Consider the following 17,270-nt stretch of genomic DNA (forward strand, 5'->3'; position numbering starts at 1 on the left):
TCCAACTAGCCAGCCAGTTCACTGGGAGCCTGTCTCTGTATTTGTCAGCCTGCCACCAAGTGGGTCACCCAGTCAGCCTGAAGGGGAACTAGGGGGTCACCAATATCAGTAAGATCGCCAATCGGTGTGTCGATGGAGGATCAGGCTAGCGCCCTGATGAGTCAACAGTTAGTCCCCTCGTCAATCATTTAATCAGCTAATCAGATCATCCGCCCCCTTCACAGCCTGCCCTGTTAATCAGTCAAATTAGGGTCCCTGTAAATCAGCCTCTTAATAAGTTAATCCCCCTACAAGGCACTCAGGCATTAGTCACACAGTTATCCCGCGTGTTGTAAACCAGCTAATCAGTTTCACTGTTAGTCCTTGGTTTCTCTAGAAAACTCGTTTCCCAGGCAACATAAGTAGGTCATCCAAAATTCAGTCCCGCCCTTAGGAAATCTGGAAAGCCCTTTGCATTACTTACGTTCTGCTGAGGGAGGTGTGCTGAGGGTAAAGAATCTCCTGGAACCCTTGGAATGAGAAACAAAGGTAAAATTGGGAGGAGAAGTGATGGATGAAGGGCAGTAGAAGGGCAGGACAGAAAAGAGGGTAATGAGGGTTCATCCCATGTATCTCTAAAGGCTGGCAGAGAGGAGCAAGAAGAAATCAGAATTTTAGAGCAAGGCTGATCATCGCATCTCAGACAATCAAGCCCACTCATGTTACAGAGGAAGAAATAAAAGGAAAGCCAGAGAGAGGGATATAGTTGACCAAGGTGATTCCGTGATTTAATGGCTAAGCCTGGGCCAGGACCCAGACAGGGCTCGTTCCAACACCCCAATGCAGTTTTAAATAAGAGAACGGAAAAGGAAAAAAAAAAAAAAAATTGGCAGTGCAAAAAGGGAATGGTTGTGGGGTGTGAAGAAGAGAAAATACTTCACTACCTGGAAGCCTGGACAGCATCTTATTTATGTAAGTAGGAGAAAGGAAATCTGTTTTGACATGTGGGGATTAAGGGTTGGTGCAGAGTCCACTCAAAGGGATCCTGTAAAGCATGTAGAAATATGGAGCAGGAGAATGGGTGGGCGTGGGGGAGAGGAAATAAAATATTAGGAAAAAAAAGAAAGAAAGCAGAGATCTGGCTCTAAACCAGAAAAACAGTGGAAACAGAAAGAGCGGACTTCCCTGGTGGTGCAGTGATTAAGAATCCGCCTGCCAATGCAGGGGACACGGGTTCGAGCCCTGGTCCGGGAAGATCCCACGTGCCGAGGAGCAACTAAGCCCGTGCGCCACTACTACTGAGCCTGCACTCTAGAGCCCGCGAGCCACAACTGCTGAGCCCGTGTGCCACAACTACTGAAGCCCATGTGCCTAGAGCCCGTTCTCCGCAACAAGAGAAGCCACCAACAATGAGAAGCCCGCGCACCGCAACGAAGAGTAGCCCCCACTCACCGCGACTAGAGAAAGCCCACGCGCAGCAACAAAGACCCAACACAGAAAAAAAATAAATTAAAAAAAATTTAAAAAGAGAGAGAGAAAAAAATTGAAGTATAAGAAAAAAGGGGGAAAAAAGAAAAGAGAGGAAGAAAAAGAAAGGAAAGCAGAGCTCTGGTTCTAGAACCAGGAAAAAACAAAAAAAAAAAGGAAAGCAGAGAGCTGGTTCTAACACCAGAAGAACAGAGGTGGAAAAAAGTAGTCCCAATTCAAATGCTGAGAGAGGCCAAGTAGGTAATTTAATAAATAGTAACTAACATTTATTGAGTGTATACTATGTAAGGCTCTGTCCTAGTAATTTGTTTAATCCTAAGAACAACCCCATGAGACTCAGGCCCTTGACAGAGCAGAGTCCTAACCACTGGACTGCCACTTTTTTGTGTGAAATAGCCTGATTTTTAAATGTTATCCCCCCCACACAAGAAAAAAAGTTGATTTAATAAATTAAGCTTTTAGGAGGCCAAACAAAATCTATTTATGGGTCAAATCCAGCTTGGGTACCACCAGTTTGCAACCTCTGATGCAGAGACCAAGAGGGATGGAACTGACTTACCCAGAATCTTCCAGAAGCGGGAGACAAAGATTAGGCTTTCTGACTCCTGGTCTACTTCCAGGAAGAATCTGAAACACTTAGGAGCCCTCCCATGGCTTCCCAGGAGAGGGTGGAGACAGTGACCAAAGGAACTGGGTTCTGGCGCTGCCCCAAGCCAGCCACTTACACCCCAGGGACCTGCGAGCTGCTCAGAGTGATGTTGAAGGAATCCAAACTGACACACTTCCAACAGCGCCACATCATGGACACCATGAAACGAGGAGACACTCTCCCCCTACAGTGCAGCTCAACTTCCAGCTAGAGGGTCTTGCCTTCCAAGCCGCCGGCCTCAGCCATCTGCTCGCCTCCCATCCTGGCTGCCCGGTCCCACGTCCGGACTGCCAGCGTGTGCCAAGACAACGGGGCCGGCAGCCGGAAGCAGCTGAAGCCTCAAGCCACCCGAGATCTGGAGAAGGAGAAGCGAAGACTCCGAAATATTTTTGCCACCAGGAAAGAGCCAGAGGAATGGAAAAGAAAGCCCCTCCTATGCGACAGGAGGGCCCGGCCCCTGAGCTGGACCGGTGTGAAGAATTGGTGAAGGAAATCCAGGAGAGGAAAGAATTCCTGGCTGACATGGAGGCCCTAGGGCAGCGCAGACAGTACCGAGGTCTCATCCTTACTGAAATCTCCCAGAAACTACAGGAAATGGAAGACCTTGACCACAAGAGGAGTGAGGAACTTAGGAAGGCTCTTGCCACCACTTAATCTGCCTCCGGAGGGGGGCGGGGGAACCCAACCTCCACCACTGGAGCCCACCCCCTTGCCAAGCAGGGTCATCCCCAGGTCAGCCCACCCACCCCAGCCTTCAGCCATGTAAATGGTTGTATAGCACTGCCCCCACCTAGGGTACCCTGGACATAGATAGCACCCTAGAAAATGGACCGTGTCTCAGAAAATGAGCTGATTCTCCTTGAGACTCTGCCCAGGGATCCTCAGTCAGCTGAGCCTCTGAGACCAGTCACAAATACAGACACATACACACACACAGTGACTCTTTTCTTGGGGAAAGAGCCACACACACAGTGAAAGAAAGGATCCAAGTCTCACCATCTTGGGTGTGTGTCTAAGGGCATCCACTGGGCCCCCTTCCCTCCGCCTCCCCGACTGCGTGTCCCTGTGTCCAGCACATTAGGTTTCCTGAACTTAGTAATGAATATGATTCTTTTCTTCCTACCTGTCTTAGGACCTACTTATTTGACTTCTTACAGTTTTGGGCAAATATTTAACCAGTATGATCAACTGGCTAATAAAACATATTTAACGTGAAAAAAAAAGAAGAAGAAAAGAAAAGGAGGAGGAGGAGGAGGGCAAATTAAACCTGAAGCAAGCAGAAGGAAAGAAATAAGAGAAAGCAGACATCAATTAAATTAAAAACAGAAGCAACTGACACTGCAGAAATACAAAGGATCATGAGAGACTACTACAAGCAACTCTATGCCAATAAAATGGACAACCTGGAAGAAATAGACAAATTCTTAGAAATGCGCAACCTTCCAAGACTGAACCAGGAAGAAATAGAAAATATGAACAGACCAATCACAAGCACTGAAATTGAAACTGCGATTAAAAGTCTTCCAACAAGCAAAAGCCCAGGACCAGTTGGCTTCGCAAGCGAATTCTATCAAACATTTAGAGAAGAGCTAACACCTGTCCTTCTCAAACTCTTCCCAAATATAGCAGAGGGAGGAACACTCCCAAACTCATTCTACAAGGCCACCATCACTCTGATACCAAAACCACACAAAGATGTCACAAAGAAAGAAAACTACAGGCCAATATCACTGATGAACATAGATGCAAAAATCCTCAACAAAATACTAGCAAACAGAATCCAACAGCACATTAAAAGGATCATGCACTATGATCAAGTGAGGTTTATCCCAGGAATGCAAGGATTCTTCAATATATGCAAATCAATCAATGTGATACACCATATTAACAAATTGAAGGAGAAAAACCATATGATCATCTCAATAGCTGCAGAGAGAGCTTTTGACAAAATTCAGCACCCATTTATGATAAAAATCCTCCAGAAAGCAGGTATAGAGGGAACTTTCCTCAACATAATAAAGGTCATATATGACAAACCCACAGCCAACATCGTCCTCAATGGTGAAAAACTGAAACCATTTCCACTAAGATCAGGAACAAGACAAGGTTGCCCACTCTTACCACTATTATTCAACATAGCTTTGGAAGTTTTAGCCACAGCAATCAGAGAAGAAAAATAACTAAAAGGAATCCAAATTGGAAAAGAAGAAGTAAAGCTGTCATTGTTTGCAGATGACATGATACTATACATAGAGAATCCTGAAGATGCTACCAGAAAACTACTAGAGCTAATCAATGAATTTGGTAAAGTAGCAGGATACAAAATTAATGCACAGAAATCTCTTGCATTCCTATACACTAATGATGAAAAATATGAAAGTGAAATCAAGAAAACACTCCCATTTATCACTGCAACAAAAAGAATAAAATATCTAGGAATAAACCTACCAAAGGAGACAAAAGACCTGTATGCAGAAAATTATAAGACACTGATGAAAGAAATTAAAGATGATATAAATAGATGGAGAGAAATGCCATGTTCTTGGATTGGAAGAATCAACATTGTGAAAATGACTCTACTACCCAAAGCAATCTACAGATTCAATGCAACCCCTACCAAACTACCACTGGCATTTTTCACAGAATTAGAACCAAAAATTTCACAATTTGTATGGGAACACAAAAGACCCTGAATAGCCAAAGCAATCTTGAGAAAGAAAAACGGAGCTGGAGGAATCAGGCTCCATGACTTCAGGCTATACTACAAAGCTAGAGTAATCAAGACAGTACGGTACTGGCACAGAAAGAGAAATATAGATCAATGGAACAGGATAGAAAGCCCAGAGATAAACCCACACACATATGGTCACCTTATCTTTGATAATGGAGGCAAGAATATACAGTGGAGAAAAGACAGCCTCTTCAATAAGTGGTGCTAGGACAAATGGACAGCTACATGTAAAAGAATGAAATTAGAACACTCCCTAACACCATACACAAAAATAAACTCAAAATGGATTAAAGACCTAAATGTAAGGCCGGACACCATCAAACTCTTAGAGGAAAACATAGGCAGAACACTCTATGACATAAATCACAGCAAGATTCTTTTTGACCCACCTCCTAGAGAAATGGAAATAAAAACAAAAATAAACAAATGGGACCTAATGAAACTTAAAAGCTTTTGCACAGCAAAGGAAACCATAAACAAGACGAAAAGACAACCCTCAGAATGGGAGAAAATATTTGCAAATGAAGCAACTGACGAAGGATTAATCTCCAAAATTTACAAGCAGCTCATGCAACTCAGTATCAAAAAAAAATAACAACCCAGTCCAAAAATGGACAGAAGACCTAAATAGACATTTCTCCAAAGAAAATATACTACAGATTGCCAAAAAACACATGAAAGAATGCTCACCATCATTAATCATTAGAGAAATGCAAATCAAAACTACAATGAGGTATCATCTCACACTGGTCAGAATGGCCATCATCAAAAAATCTACAAACAATAAATGCTGGAGAGGGTGTAGAGGAAAGGGAACCCTCTTGCACTGTTGGTGGGAATGTAAATTGATACAGCCAGTATGGAGAACAGTATGGAGATTCCTTAAAAAACTAAAAATAGAACTACCGTACGACCTAGAAATCCCACTACTGGGCATATACCCTGAGGAAACCATAATTCAAAAAGAGTCATGTACCAAGATGTTCATTGCAGCTCTATTTACAATAGCCTGGAGATGGAAACAACCTAAGTGTCCATCATCGGATGAATGGATAAAGAAGATGTGGCACACATATACAATGGAATATTACTCAGCCATAAAAAGTAATGAAACTAAGTTATTTGTAGTGAGATGGATGGACCTAGAGACTGTCATTCAGAGTGAAGTAAGTCAGAAAGAGAAAAACAAATACCGTATGCTAACACATATATATGGAATCTAAAAAAAAAAAAAAAGTCATGAAGAACCTAGGGGCAAGACGGGAATAAAGATGCAGACCTACTAGAGAATGGACTTGAGGATACAGGGAGGGGGAAGGGTAAACTGGGACAAAGTGAGAGAGTGACATGGACATATATACACTACCAAACGTAAAATAGATAGCTAGTGGGAAGCAGCCACATAGCACAGGGAGATCAGCTAGGTGCTTTGTGACCACCTAGAGGGGTGGGATAGGGAGGGTGGGAGGGAAGGACATGCAAGAGGGAAAAGATATGGAGACATATGTATATGTATAATGATTCACTTTGTTATAAAGCAGAAACTAACACACCATTGTAAAGTAACTATACTCCAATAAAGATGTTAAAAAAAATTAACCTTCCAGAATTGGAAACAACTAAATTTTCAATAAAGTGGCTTTTTCATTAAAAAAAAAACAGAAGCGATACAGAAAAATCGGTTGAAACCAAAAGCTTATTCTTTAAAAAAAAAAAACTCAATAAAATTGATAGACCTTAAGGAAACTGACTGAGAAAAAGAGAGAAGACACAAATTTTGAATACCAAGAATGAAAGAGTAGTTATAACTACAGATCCTAAAGACATTACAAGGATAATAAGGAATATATTTTTCAGAAGAGAACCTTTCTAAGCACTGGGAAGGACACAAAGGTGTATTTGATGTAGGGCCTTTTCTCAAGGAGCTGACTCTTGGATAGATTCCCTGGTAGGGTATTTCATCAGTTTCCCAATGAAAGCAGTAACCAAATGAAGAAGCGTGCAGTAGACTGTGCAAGTTTGTGTAGCAGCTCCACAAGGCTGTCAGGGAATAAGGATCCCTGTACTGTTGTCAATAATTTCCTCAGTCTGTGGCTTTGATCTACATGGTTCCTCATGGTCGCCAGATGGCTGCTCCACTTCCCGTATCACATCTATATTCCAGGGAAAATGAAGAAGAAAAGCAACAAGAAGAAAGTAGCGGTGCTAATATCAGAAAACCAGAACTCCCCAAAAGACTCCAGCAGATAGCCTCAGACATTTGGTATTTCAAGTAGGCAAGTCTTTCAAGATATTTGCGTAATAATAAATCTAACAGCAGAGTCTGTGGTTTTTATTTTTGCATTGTTCACATGGGAGAAGAGAACAGTACCGTCCTACAGATAGGTATACAATTTAAGAAACAGAGATGTCAATTACAATGTTATTGTTACCAGAGCAAAAAATTATCAAGTAAGACCACTGGTCAGAATTCCATTTTATTTGGATATCATTTTCATAAGACATGGAATAATTTCTAATGTCTTTGGAGTATCGTAAGACTGCTTTGTTTGAATTGTTCTTCCAAGGGCGGACTTATATCAACAGAGAACAGAACAAATCAGTACCAGTCTTGAATATTCACATGAAACTGTATATTGCAGAGAACATAAATTATGTTCTTATAAACATTCTCAGTTTTGCACAATATCAAATCAGACTCCCTGAACCTTTTTATAACACAAAACCGTATCTTTTGATTTACAGTTGCAGGGGAAGGGAACATCTTCAATTCTTTCTGAGACACGTTTCCTTTATCATGAACACTTATTTTTTTAAAAAATAGAGCTCTCAAATTTCATTAGTTAGTATTATATGCAAAGAACAGACCTTCAGAGCTCAATTGTGATGGCAAAAAATGGGGTAACGGCTGAATGGACTTCTATTTGGTGATAATAATTTAATAGCATTTTTCTTGTACTTGCTTCATTGGCCAGAACTCTGTCACGTGGCCAGCCCTAGATGTAAAAGAGGAAGGGAAATAGGGTTTTTTTTTTAAACTGATAACTTCACCACCTGAACAAATTTGAAATAATAAGAACATACAAGACGGTAGATATCAGGCAACTCTTGGGCTCTTCCTGAGACATTGTTCTAAAAGAGATGAATATATATAAGTGCTGAAGAAAGTCTGAGAAAGGAGGCTTTTTTGTGGTTGTGAGGATCCAGGAAGGCTACCAGGAGGAAGTTACATTTGACCTGGGCTAGAAAGAGAGGTATGATTTGAATGTGGGCAGAGGGGAGAGTTGCAGAAGGATGCCGTGAAAAAGGCGGTGGCCCAAGTAAACATACAGAGGTAGGAATGCACGGAGTAGGTGTGGTATATATGTATACATACTTGTTTCTCTTAAGCTTGCAAAGAATGGCAGAAAGGGGAGCAGTAGAGATAGGGCAAGTGTGAGCCCAAATCATGGACAGCCTTGATGCAAGGCAAGGGAGTTTGGAATTTATCTTGCCAGCCGTAGAAATGTCTTTTATCACTCAAATGTCTCGTAAATATACCCCATCCTCTCCATCCCCCATAGCCACTGGGCCAGCTCAGACCACATCATCTTTCTCTTGAACTATTGCTTCCTCCTCAATGCAGACCACAGAGACCTTTATAACATCCACACCTGTTGTCTGCCCCCCCACCATGGTTCAAAACGTTTCCATGATTTCCACGACTTCCCCACTGACTTGCGAAAAAGCCCAAGCTCCTTTAAAGGGAGAAGGGGCTGGGAGTGAAGACTAGAGGAAAGAGAAGAAAGAAGACATGGTCTTGAGACTCCACAGAGAGTCACGGGGAACCTTCCCTGTCCCTGTTCCTGAAGGTGCTCAGCCTCTGGTCCCATGAGGCTCCTAACTCACAGGTGGATGGACCTTAAGGGTGATTGCAGAGATAAGAATACCCAGTAAACAGGGCTTCCCTGGTGGCGCAGCGGTTGGGAGTCCGCCTGCCGATGCAGGGGACACGGGTTCGTGCCCCGGTCCGGGAAGATCCCACATGCCGCGGAGTGGCTGGGCCCGTGAGCCATGGCCGCTGAGCCTGCGCGTCCAGAGCCTGTGCTCCGCAGCAGGAGAGGCCACAACAGTGAGAGGCCCGCGTACCACAAAAAAAAAAAAAAAAAAAAGAATACCCAGTAAACAGTGAATTTATTTCTACCTCCACCTTCTGCTTCTAACTGCTTCTCCTCTCCTTATGCATTCCAAATCCTGCCCTCCAGGACATGTGGACCTGAGATCAAGAGTTAGCAGCGTAATAGGTCCTGATCCTCTCTTGTCCCTGAGATCCTGTTGCTGCTGATGGTACTACCACTGTTACGGTTGGGTAAGTGGAACGAGAGGCCAGGTAGGAGGTGGTTGAGAAAGCCAAGGAAGTGCTGGGATGGGTGTGGGTGTGGGGGTGGAAGCTGGGCTGGGCTGAGGTCAGGTGAAGAGGTGAGGACCTAAAGAACTAAATGCATGATAAATAATACGTAATAGACATCTTCCATGTGCACTTTCTGTGCTTGCCATTGTGACCCACCCTGTGTCCCATTTTCTCTACCCAACAACTCCCTGAGGAATTACAGTCCCCATTTCACAGATGAGGAAACAGTCTTTGGGAGGTTAAGCGACTTGGCCAAAGTCACTAGAAATTTAGCTAGTGGAGTGCTCAGCTCTTCTGACTCCTAGTTCCATTTTCATGCTGTGCCCAGGCACTCTAGAACCCAAATGATCAATGTATCCACATCTGCTCTCTCAACATCATCACCTGTGCTGTGGGTGCTGTTAAGTCTTGGAGAAGACAAAAGGCATGGCGGCCCAGAACCAAGTGTATCGAGATCCCCAATGTGATGAGCTGGGGACTGGACTTCACGTGTGGGAAGCCAGGGTCCAGGTCTCATGCTGTTACTCTTTTCTCTATGACCTCAGGCAGGGTCTTTAATCTCTCTCTCTTTTTTTAAAAAAAATAAATTTATTTATTTTAGGCTGCATTGGGTCTTTGTTGGTGCGCGCGCGGGCTTTCTCTAGTTGTGGTGAGTGGGGGCTACTCTTCGTTGCACTGCACGGGCTTCTCATTGCGGTGGCTTCTGTTGCTGCGGAGCACAGGCTCTAGACACGCGGGCTTCAGTAGTTGTGGTGCCTGGGCTCAGTAGTTGTGTCTCGTGGGCCCTACAGCACAGGCTCAGTAGTTGTGGCTCACGGACTCTAGAGTGCAGTCTCAGTAGTTGTGGTGCACGGGCTTAGTTGCTCTGCGGCATGTGGGATCTTCCCGGACCAGGGATCCAACCCATGTCCCCTGCATTGGTGGAGGATTCTTAACCACTGAACCACCAGGGAAGTCCCTGTACCCATTTTTCTGATTTGAGAAACTACGATACAGAAATGATGCAACATGACCAAGGTTACAAGATACAGTTACTACCAACAACAAGAGAACTAAAAAATACCCAGCAGACTAGGTTGGGCTGGTGCAGTTTGGGAGTCTTCAAGACCACCCTCAGGTTCAGTAACTCACAAGGACTCACAGAATTCAGCAGAACTATTCTATTCCTGGTTACAATTTATTTATTTATTTATAAATATATTTTTTTCTTTATTTATTTTTGGCTGCGTTGGGTCTTCATTGCTGCGCACAGGCTTTCTCTAGTTGCAGCGAACAGGGGCTACTCTTCGTTGTGGTGCACGGGCTTCTCATTGCAGTGGCTTCTCTTGTTGCAGAGCACGGGCTCTAGGTGCGCGGGCTTCAGTAGTTGTGGCACGTAGGCTCAGTAGTTGTGGCTCGCAGGCTCTAGAGCACAGGCTCCGTAGTTGTGGCGCACGGGCTGAGTTGCTCCGCGGCATGTGGGATCTTCCCGGACCAGGGCTCGAACCCATGTCCCCTGCATTGACAGGCAGACTCTTAACCACTGCACCACCAGGGAAGTCTCCCCTGGTTCCGATTTATTATAGCAAAAGAACAGAGACTAAAATCAGCAGAGGGAAGAGCACATAGGGCAGGACCTAGGAGAGACCAGACACCCGTTTCCAGTTGTCATCTCCCAGTGGACAGCGCCCCTCCTCTCCCAGCAACAAAGTATGGGAAACTCACCAGACCTTGGTGTTCATCCTGGAGGAAGCAGAGAAGTCAGGATGCTTGCTGACCCTTGACACTGCTTCCCTACAGCACCCCCCCACCAAGTCTGCTTTATTCTTCTTGTTCCTTGGAGAAGACTCTGCAGTGCAGCGGTTCCTTCCACGGGATCCCCACGCCCTCCCTGCAGTGGTTGATGGGAGGTGCTCCCATGGGTCTGAACAACATGAATAACATCTTCCAGGTGACTGTTAGCATAATTGCCCCTTGGGCCAACAGCACCATCACCCTCCTCGGGGAGCCTGAAATAACCATGGGCCTCCACTGTGAGGGGAAGGACCAATATGGCATCCATACTTCAAACATCTTCCTCATACCAGGTAAGTATACAGGGGTCTAGTTGCTGGGCTAGAACGACACCACCTAGGGACCAGGATGAGGTTGGGTACAGAGCCAGAGGAAAGAGTATTGGCTCAGAATTTACAGCCTTAGGAGAAAAACTACTCTCACTTCCCTCTGATTCCAGATAAGAATTCAGTTTCCAGTGCGTTCGTGAAAGGGCTGGTCCAGGGCGTTGTGTATGGACCCATTGCATCAGCACTATTCTCCTTCCTTGTTCTCCTTGCGTGAGTATCAAGTTAAAATTCAACAGCAAGGGGGCTTCCCTTCCCTGGTGGCGCAGTGGTTGAGAGTCCGCCTGCCGATGCAGGGGACGCGGGTTCGTGTCCCGGTCCGGGAAGATCCCACATGCTGCGGAGCGGCTGGGCCCGTGAGCCATGGCCGCTGAGCCTGCGCATCCGGAGCCTGTGCTCCGCAACGGGAGAGGCCACAGCAGTGAGAGGCCCGCGTACCGCAAAAAAAAAAAAAAAAAAAATCAACAGCAAGCCTTCCCCAAAGCCTACCACATTTATTTACATTCTTTCTTTCCTTCCTTATGATTCTTCCAGTTAATTCAGCTCTGTCAGTTTTCTTGATACAGACTCTTACATCATTACATTTCAGCCATTCTTCTTTGCCAGTTTTCCATTTAAGGCTGTAAGTTTCCCTGTAAGCATGACTGTAGCTGACTCTCACAAGTTTTACTATAAAGTCTTTTATTATCTTTTGGTTTGAATATTGCGAATTTCCATTATTATTTTTTGACCCATAGAGGTTTTTTTAGAGGCATCAATATTTTCTAATAATCCTCTTTTCTTTATTTCTATTTAAATCCAAGAAGGTCAAAGAATATGCTATGCATGGTTTCAGTTCTTTATTTCTTTGTGACAAAATTTTTGTTTAGTTTATATAAATAAATATTCCAATGTGGGCTTGAAAAGACTATGCATTCTACGCTTGTGGAATGCAGTGTTTTATATAAATATTATATATATGTACATGTATATATGTGTGTGTATATATATATATATATATATATATATATATATATATATATCCTTTAAACCAAATTTATTAGTCATGTTGTTTAAATCTTCTCGAGCTGTACAGTGACTTCTGCCTGGTGCCCTTCCCTACACTTCGTCTCCCGTCCCTGAACCCCTCTCTTACCTGGCTGACGTTTACTCATTGCTTGGGACTCAGCTCACAGCTCTTCCATCATGTGCTCCAGGAAACCTTCCCTGGTACCCGGGCTGGGTGCCTTTTCAGGGCCCTCATAGCCATCTGGGCCTTGGGGTATTAGCACTAAAGGTTTCACTCTGATGTGACTAAGTGTGGATATCTTTTTTTGTCTGTTGTTATATTTGTTTGGCCTCTTTAATCTCTGCTTTGGTGTCTTTTATCAGTCCTGGAAAAGTCTCAAACACTCTTTCATATATGCCTCTGCCCTTTCCTTTCACTATGGGATTCTCATTTAATATTTGTCAAACCTTCTTTCTCTTTTTTTTCCCTCTAACCTTGTCTCCTGTATTTTCCAAGGACACAGACAAGTAAACAAGTGCTGTGTTAGAGGCCGGCACAAGGAAGATACTAAGGGAAACTTACCCCTTCGGTATCTCCTTATCCCTTGGGAACAAGCATCAATACTGCCCAGAAATCCCTCAGCCTACCTCTAGTCAGCCCCTCCCAACACAGCACTCTGTCAGTACTACAAATGTTTTCCTTTTCCCCCCAACTCTCTTACCTCCTCCCCTCTCACTCTTAGCAATAAGGTTTCCCTACTTCGCAGGAAAAAAGCAGCTCCCCAAACCTACAAAGTTATGTACCACTGGCACTGATGATTTACTCCTTGCCCTTTTCAGAGAAAGAGGCATCCCTCTTCCCGTCCAAGGTTAGCCCTACCTCCTTTGCTTGGGAATCCATCTCGTCCACACTTCATTAATCATTCCTCCTGTCTCTTAAATTATCAATCACCCTCTCTTCACTGGCTCTTTCTCTGAATTATATAGGTATGTCCAAATCTCTCCCACCTCAGCCCCACAAACTCCTTCTATGTACCATCCAGTGTTTTGGGGTTTTTTTTTTTTTTGAGAGAGAGAGAGAGAGCTGACGTCCACTTTCTGATTCTCATCACCCTCACATTCTCCAGTCCACGTCAATATGCTCTCCAGCTCCATGTCCCTGAAATGACATTGTCTAAACCAACCAGTCATCCTTATTCTCAAAATCCAATAGCAGATGTTCTTTTTCTGGTTCACCTTTAAGTGACATTTATCACTGGGTGGCCATTTCTGATTGGCTCCTGCCCAGTTGCTCCTTTCCGGAGAGAAGAAATACGGCAAAGCCATCTGCTGAAAGTGATGCGGGTGGGAGCAGGGGTGAGGGGTAGAGAATGAAGAAGACGGACAGTGTTAGGTGTGGTTAGGAGAGCCACTGAGGAGAATTACTGGGATTCGTACAAGGACAAGGACAACACTTGGTGAGAAGCAGCAAAGGCCCAGCAGTGACTGGAGATTATTCATCTTTTTTGGAGATTATTAATTGTTAGTGGCAGTAAGCGGCATTTCCCTGTGATGTTTCCTCCCACCAGTGGTCATTGGAAAGAAAGAGTAGATGGTGGCATTGATCTAGGTTTGGATCTTTGCAGGCAGGGTCCCATGGAAGGCTGATGGGGTGGGGGAAAGGGAGGCAGGGAGGCTGGAGGGAGAGAGCACTTCAAGTGGGCAACCAGTTGTACCCTGTGGGGTTGGGAAGGAAGGGAAACCAAGAGGGTCTTCACAGGTGCTAGAGAACGTGGTGTCTCGGCCTTGAAGTTTCCACCTGTGGGATCAAAGAAGAGGAACATGAGATTGGAATGAGAGCACAGGAAAGCTGATAGAGTAGAACCAGGGAGAGCATGGGGCATTGGGGTTCATATGTTCACAGGTGGAAAACTTTGGAGGATAACGGAAACTTGGTGGTTACTAAGGGAGATAAGTCGCAGTAGTCAGAACTCTTCCAGTTGTGGGTGACAAGAGCTTGTCACGTTCAAGAGAACTTGACCACAGTTCTGGTTGCTTTGTTGTCATAATCCCCCGGCCCTACTGCTTAAGCCATGATTTTAAGCCATGATCGTTTTAGCGTATCTTACAATTTCATGGATCAGGAATGTGGGTGGGACCCAACTGGATGATTTTTCTGCCCTCCTGTGGCAGCTACTGAGGTCACGTGGTGGTAGTTAGCGAGCAGCTGGGCTGGGCTGTGGCATTTTGATGGGGACAGTCTGAAGATTGCTGGGCCCCTCCCCCTTTCCAAGTAGTCTCAGGGCCTCTCATCGTGGTCTCTTCCAAGGCGTAAATTGCCAGTCCCCTTTAGGGCTAGACCTGGAATTGACAGTGTCATTTCTGCCATATTCTTTTACAAAAAGTCGTAGGCTAGTCAAGATTCAAGGGGAGAGGAAATAAACCCCACCTCTCCATGGGAGGAGGGCCAAAAACTTACAACTGTGAAAAGACTAAGGGGACTCTCTGTACACTGATATGCACAAATATGCCAGGAATATTGAGAAAGAAAAGGGATGCAGAAGAGGTTTCTCTAGGGAATGCCCTGACGGTCCAGTGGTTAGGACTCCGTGCTTTCACTGCCGAGGGTGTGGGTTCGATCCCTGGTCGGGGAACTAATATCCCACAAGCTGTGCAGCACATCCAAAAAAATTTTTTTGTAATTAAAAAAAAAAGATTTGTCTATAAAAAAAATTGCATACATATCGAGACTTTAGGGGGGCAGGAGAGAAGCAGAGGAAAGGCACAGTCATGAAGGGCCGCCAGGCTGGAGGGCTGGGGGACTTTGTGCCGGGGGACACCGGCGAGCCATGGGAGGGCTGTGAACAGGATGCTGGGAAGAGGGTCCAGGCCAAGAGAGTAGGGACTTGTATCCCCATTTGATGAGGGGAGGCGATGCTGCTCACAGAACCAGCAAACGGAGGGAAATTGGGTCTTCTGACCCCCAGCCCAGGGCTCCTTCTGGGAACCAGGGGGAACTGAGCACCGCATTGACCACTGGGCTCATTGCCTTAGAATGAAGATGCGTAAGTGGTGGGAGGAGAGTCATATTCCCGTGGCCAATGAGGCCCTGATCTTCAAGAAACCAGAGCTGCTGGAGGAGCCAGAAACACCCAAGGAGTCTGAAGCTGAAACCTCACCTGCTTCTGTTACAGGTAAGTCCCTGGGCTGGGCTGCTGCACAGCTGTGGCCACCAGAGGGCACTCGTTAGACACAAAGATTCCCAGAGCCCCCGGGTACCTGGCAACCGGCCGGGAGAACCAGGGCTCAGCCTTAGCAGCGCATCTGTCCGCTTCTTCAAGCCGAGGCCCCATTCCAGCAGCCAAGCCCCCTGTGCCCCAGATGGTGACGATCCTGAGGGGTCCCAGCCCCACCTGCTGCCCCGCCCACAGGCAGCCCTTGCCCCACCAGGAAAGGAGAGCAAAATCTAGAAAGGGGCTTATGAGTCCGCTTGTGCTGCCATAAGAAAGCACCACAGACTTGGGAGCTTAAACAACAGAAATTTATTTTTTCACTATTCTGGAAACTACAAGTCCAAGACCAAGGTGTGGGCGGGGTTCATGCCTTCTGAGGCCTCTCCCCTTGGCTCGCAGACAGTCATCTTCCTCTTGTGTCCTCACGTGGTCATCCCTCGGTGCATGTCTGTGTCCTAATCTCCTCCTTATGAGGGCACCAATCCTATTGGATTAGGGCCCACCCATGTGACCTCATTTCACCTCATCTCTTTAAAGGCTCTGTCTCCAAACAGAGTCACATTCTGAGGTGCTGGGGTCTAGGGCTTCAACGTACGGATGGGGTGAGGCGGGAAGGGACACAATTCAGCCCATGACAGAGGCTTCAAGGAGCTAATGGGATCCCTCCGTTTGTGGGAGACCCTTAAAGGGGAGGGGCTTGCCCACGGCAGAGGGACGCCAGGACCTGTTTCTCCCACAGTCTAGGGCTCTTGAGAGCAAAAGAAGACCGCAGACACGTGAACTCCAGGACAGATCAAGCCCAGCGCGTGGCTCACAGCCGCCTAGATCCAGTGGCCTGGGGAAGACCTGCATAGACCCGCAGGGCAGGAGCGGCGGCTACCGTTCAGAAGCTAAGGCCAGAGGCTCAGCACTCACCCATTCACTGGGCAGACACCCCCCTAGGCCTCCTGTCAGCCCACACACCTGCTCCCTGCCCTGGAGGAGCGAGGTCTGGACCGGCCTGAGTCACCCAGGAGCACAGGTGAAATACAAGAACCCTGTAAGGGGCAGTACTAGGCTATGGACTGTTACCATGGCAGAGGCCACATGGGGCCCTGTGAACCAGAGTGACAGTGACCACCAACCAAGTCCAGCCCCAGCATTCTACAGGGAGAGAAACCGAGACCCGTAGAAGGGAAATGAGACCCTAGAGGTCCCTCTGCAGGGACTCTGGGGATACTCCCCATTCCCACATGGCAAACGGGGGAACTGAGGCTCACTGCGCCCCAGGCCACACAGCAAGACCTTGCCCTGCTCAGGACCCCTGGGTCCCTGGAACAGCTGTCCGGGTCCCTGATCATTTTCTCCTGACCTTATAAGCCTCCAGTGCAGAGGCTGCAAACTCAAGCCCACAGGAGCCGGGCAGCCTGGGGGGACCGCATCCACCTTGAGAGCAGGTGCCCCACCTGAAGGGGTCGCCCCGCAGCCGCCGTCTCCACTCCCACGCCTTCCACCACCCACCCGCCCCGAGCAGCTATAGGATCTCTATGGCCGGATCTGCCGGGGGGGGGGAGTGTTCCCCAGAGATCCAGATTTCCGTGGGAAATTTCTGGATTCAAACATGTTGGTAATCGAGACCGTGTTTTTTAAAAAACAGCATGGTCCCAGGAAAAGCCATATGTGGGCCTCTCATTTGCAAATCTCCTCAGAAGCACAGACGCAGAGGGGTCTCCCTTGATCTAAACCCAACCCCTGC

General features: G+C 46.3%; 1 protein-coding gene and 1 pseudogene across 2 annotated transcripts; both read left to right on the plus strand.

Moving 5' to 3' along the window:
• The first annotated feature begins 2,117 nt into the window (after positions 1–2,117).
• LOC309976993 (UPF0193 protein EVG1-like) lies at positions 2,118–2,770 on the plus strand (annotated as a pseudogene). The gene has a single exon. The product of its transcript is annotated as a UPF0193 protein EVG1-like (transcript).
• A 6,893-nt stretch (positions 2,771–9,663) lies between these two features.
• On the plus strand, positions 9,664–15,772 carry SIGLECL1 (SIGLEC family like 1; the record flags this gene model as incomplete). The annotated part of the gene is made up of 5 exons (XM_082861935.1): positions 9,664–9,683; positions 11,017–11,303; positions 11,450–11,549; positions 15,357–15,496; positions 15,684–15,772. The coding sequence occupies 5 exons, from the start codon at positions 9,664–9,666 to the stop codon at positions 15,770–15,772; spliced, it is 636 nt and encodes a 211-aa protein (XP_082718061.1).
• Positions 15,773–17,270: the final 1,498 nt, after the last annotated feature.

Source organism: Leucopleurus acutus (genome assembly GCF_964270905.1).
Source record: "Leucopleurus acutus genome assembly, chromosome: 20".
Classification (NCBI taxonomy): Eukaryota; Metazoa; Chordata; class Mammalia; order Artiodactyla; family Delphinidae; genus Leucopleurus; species Leucopleurus acutus.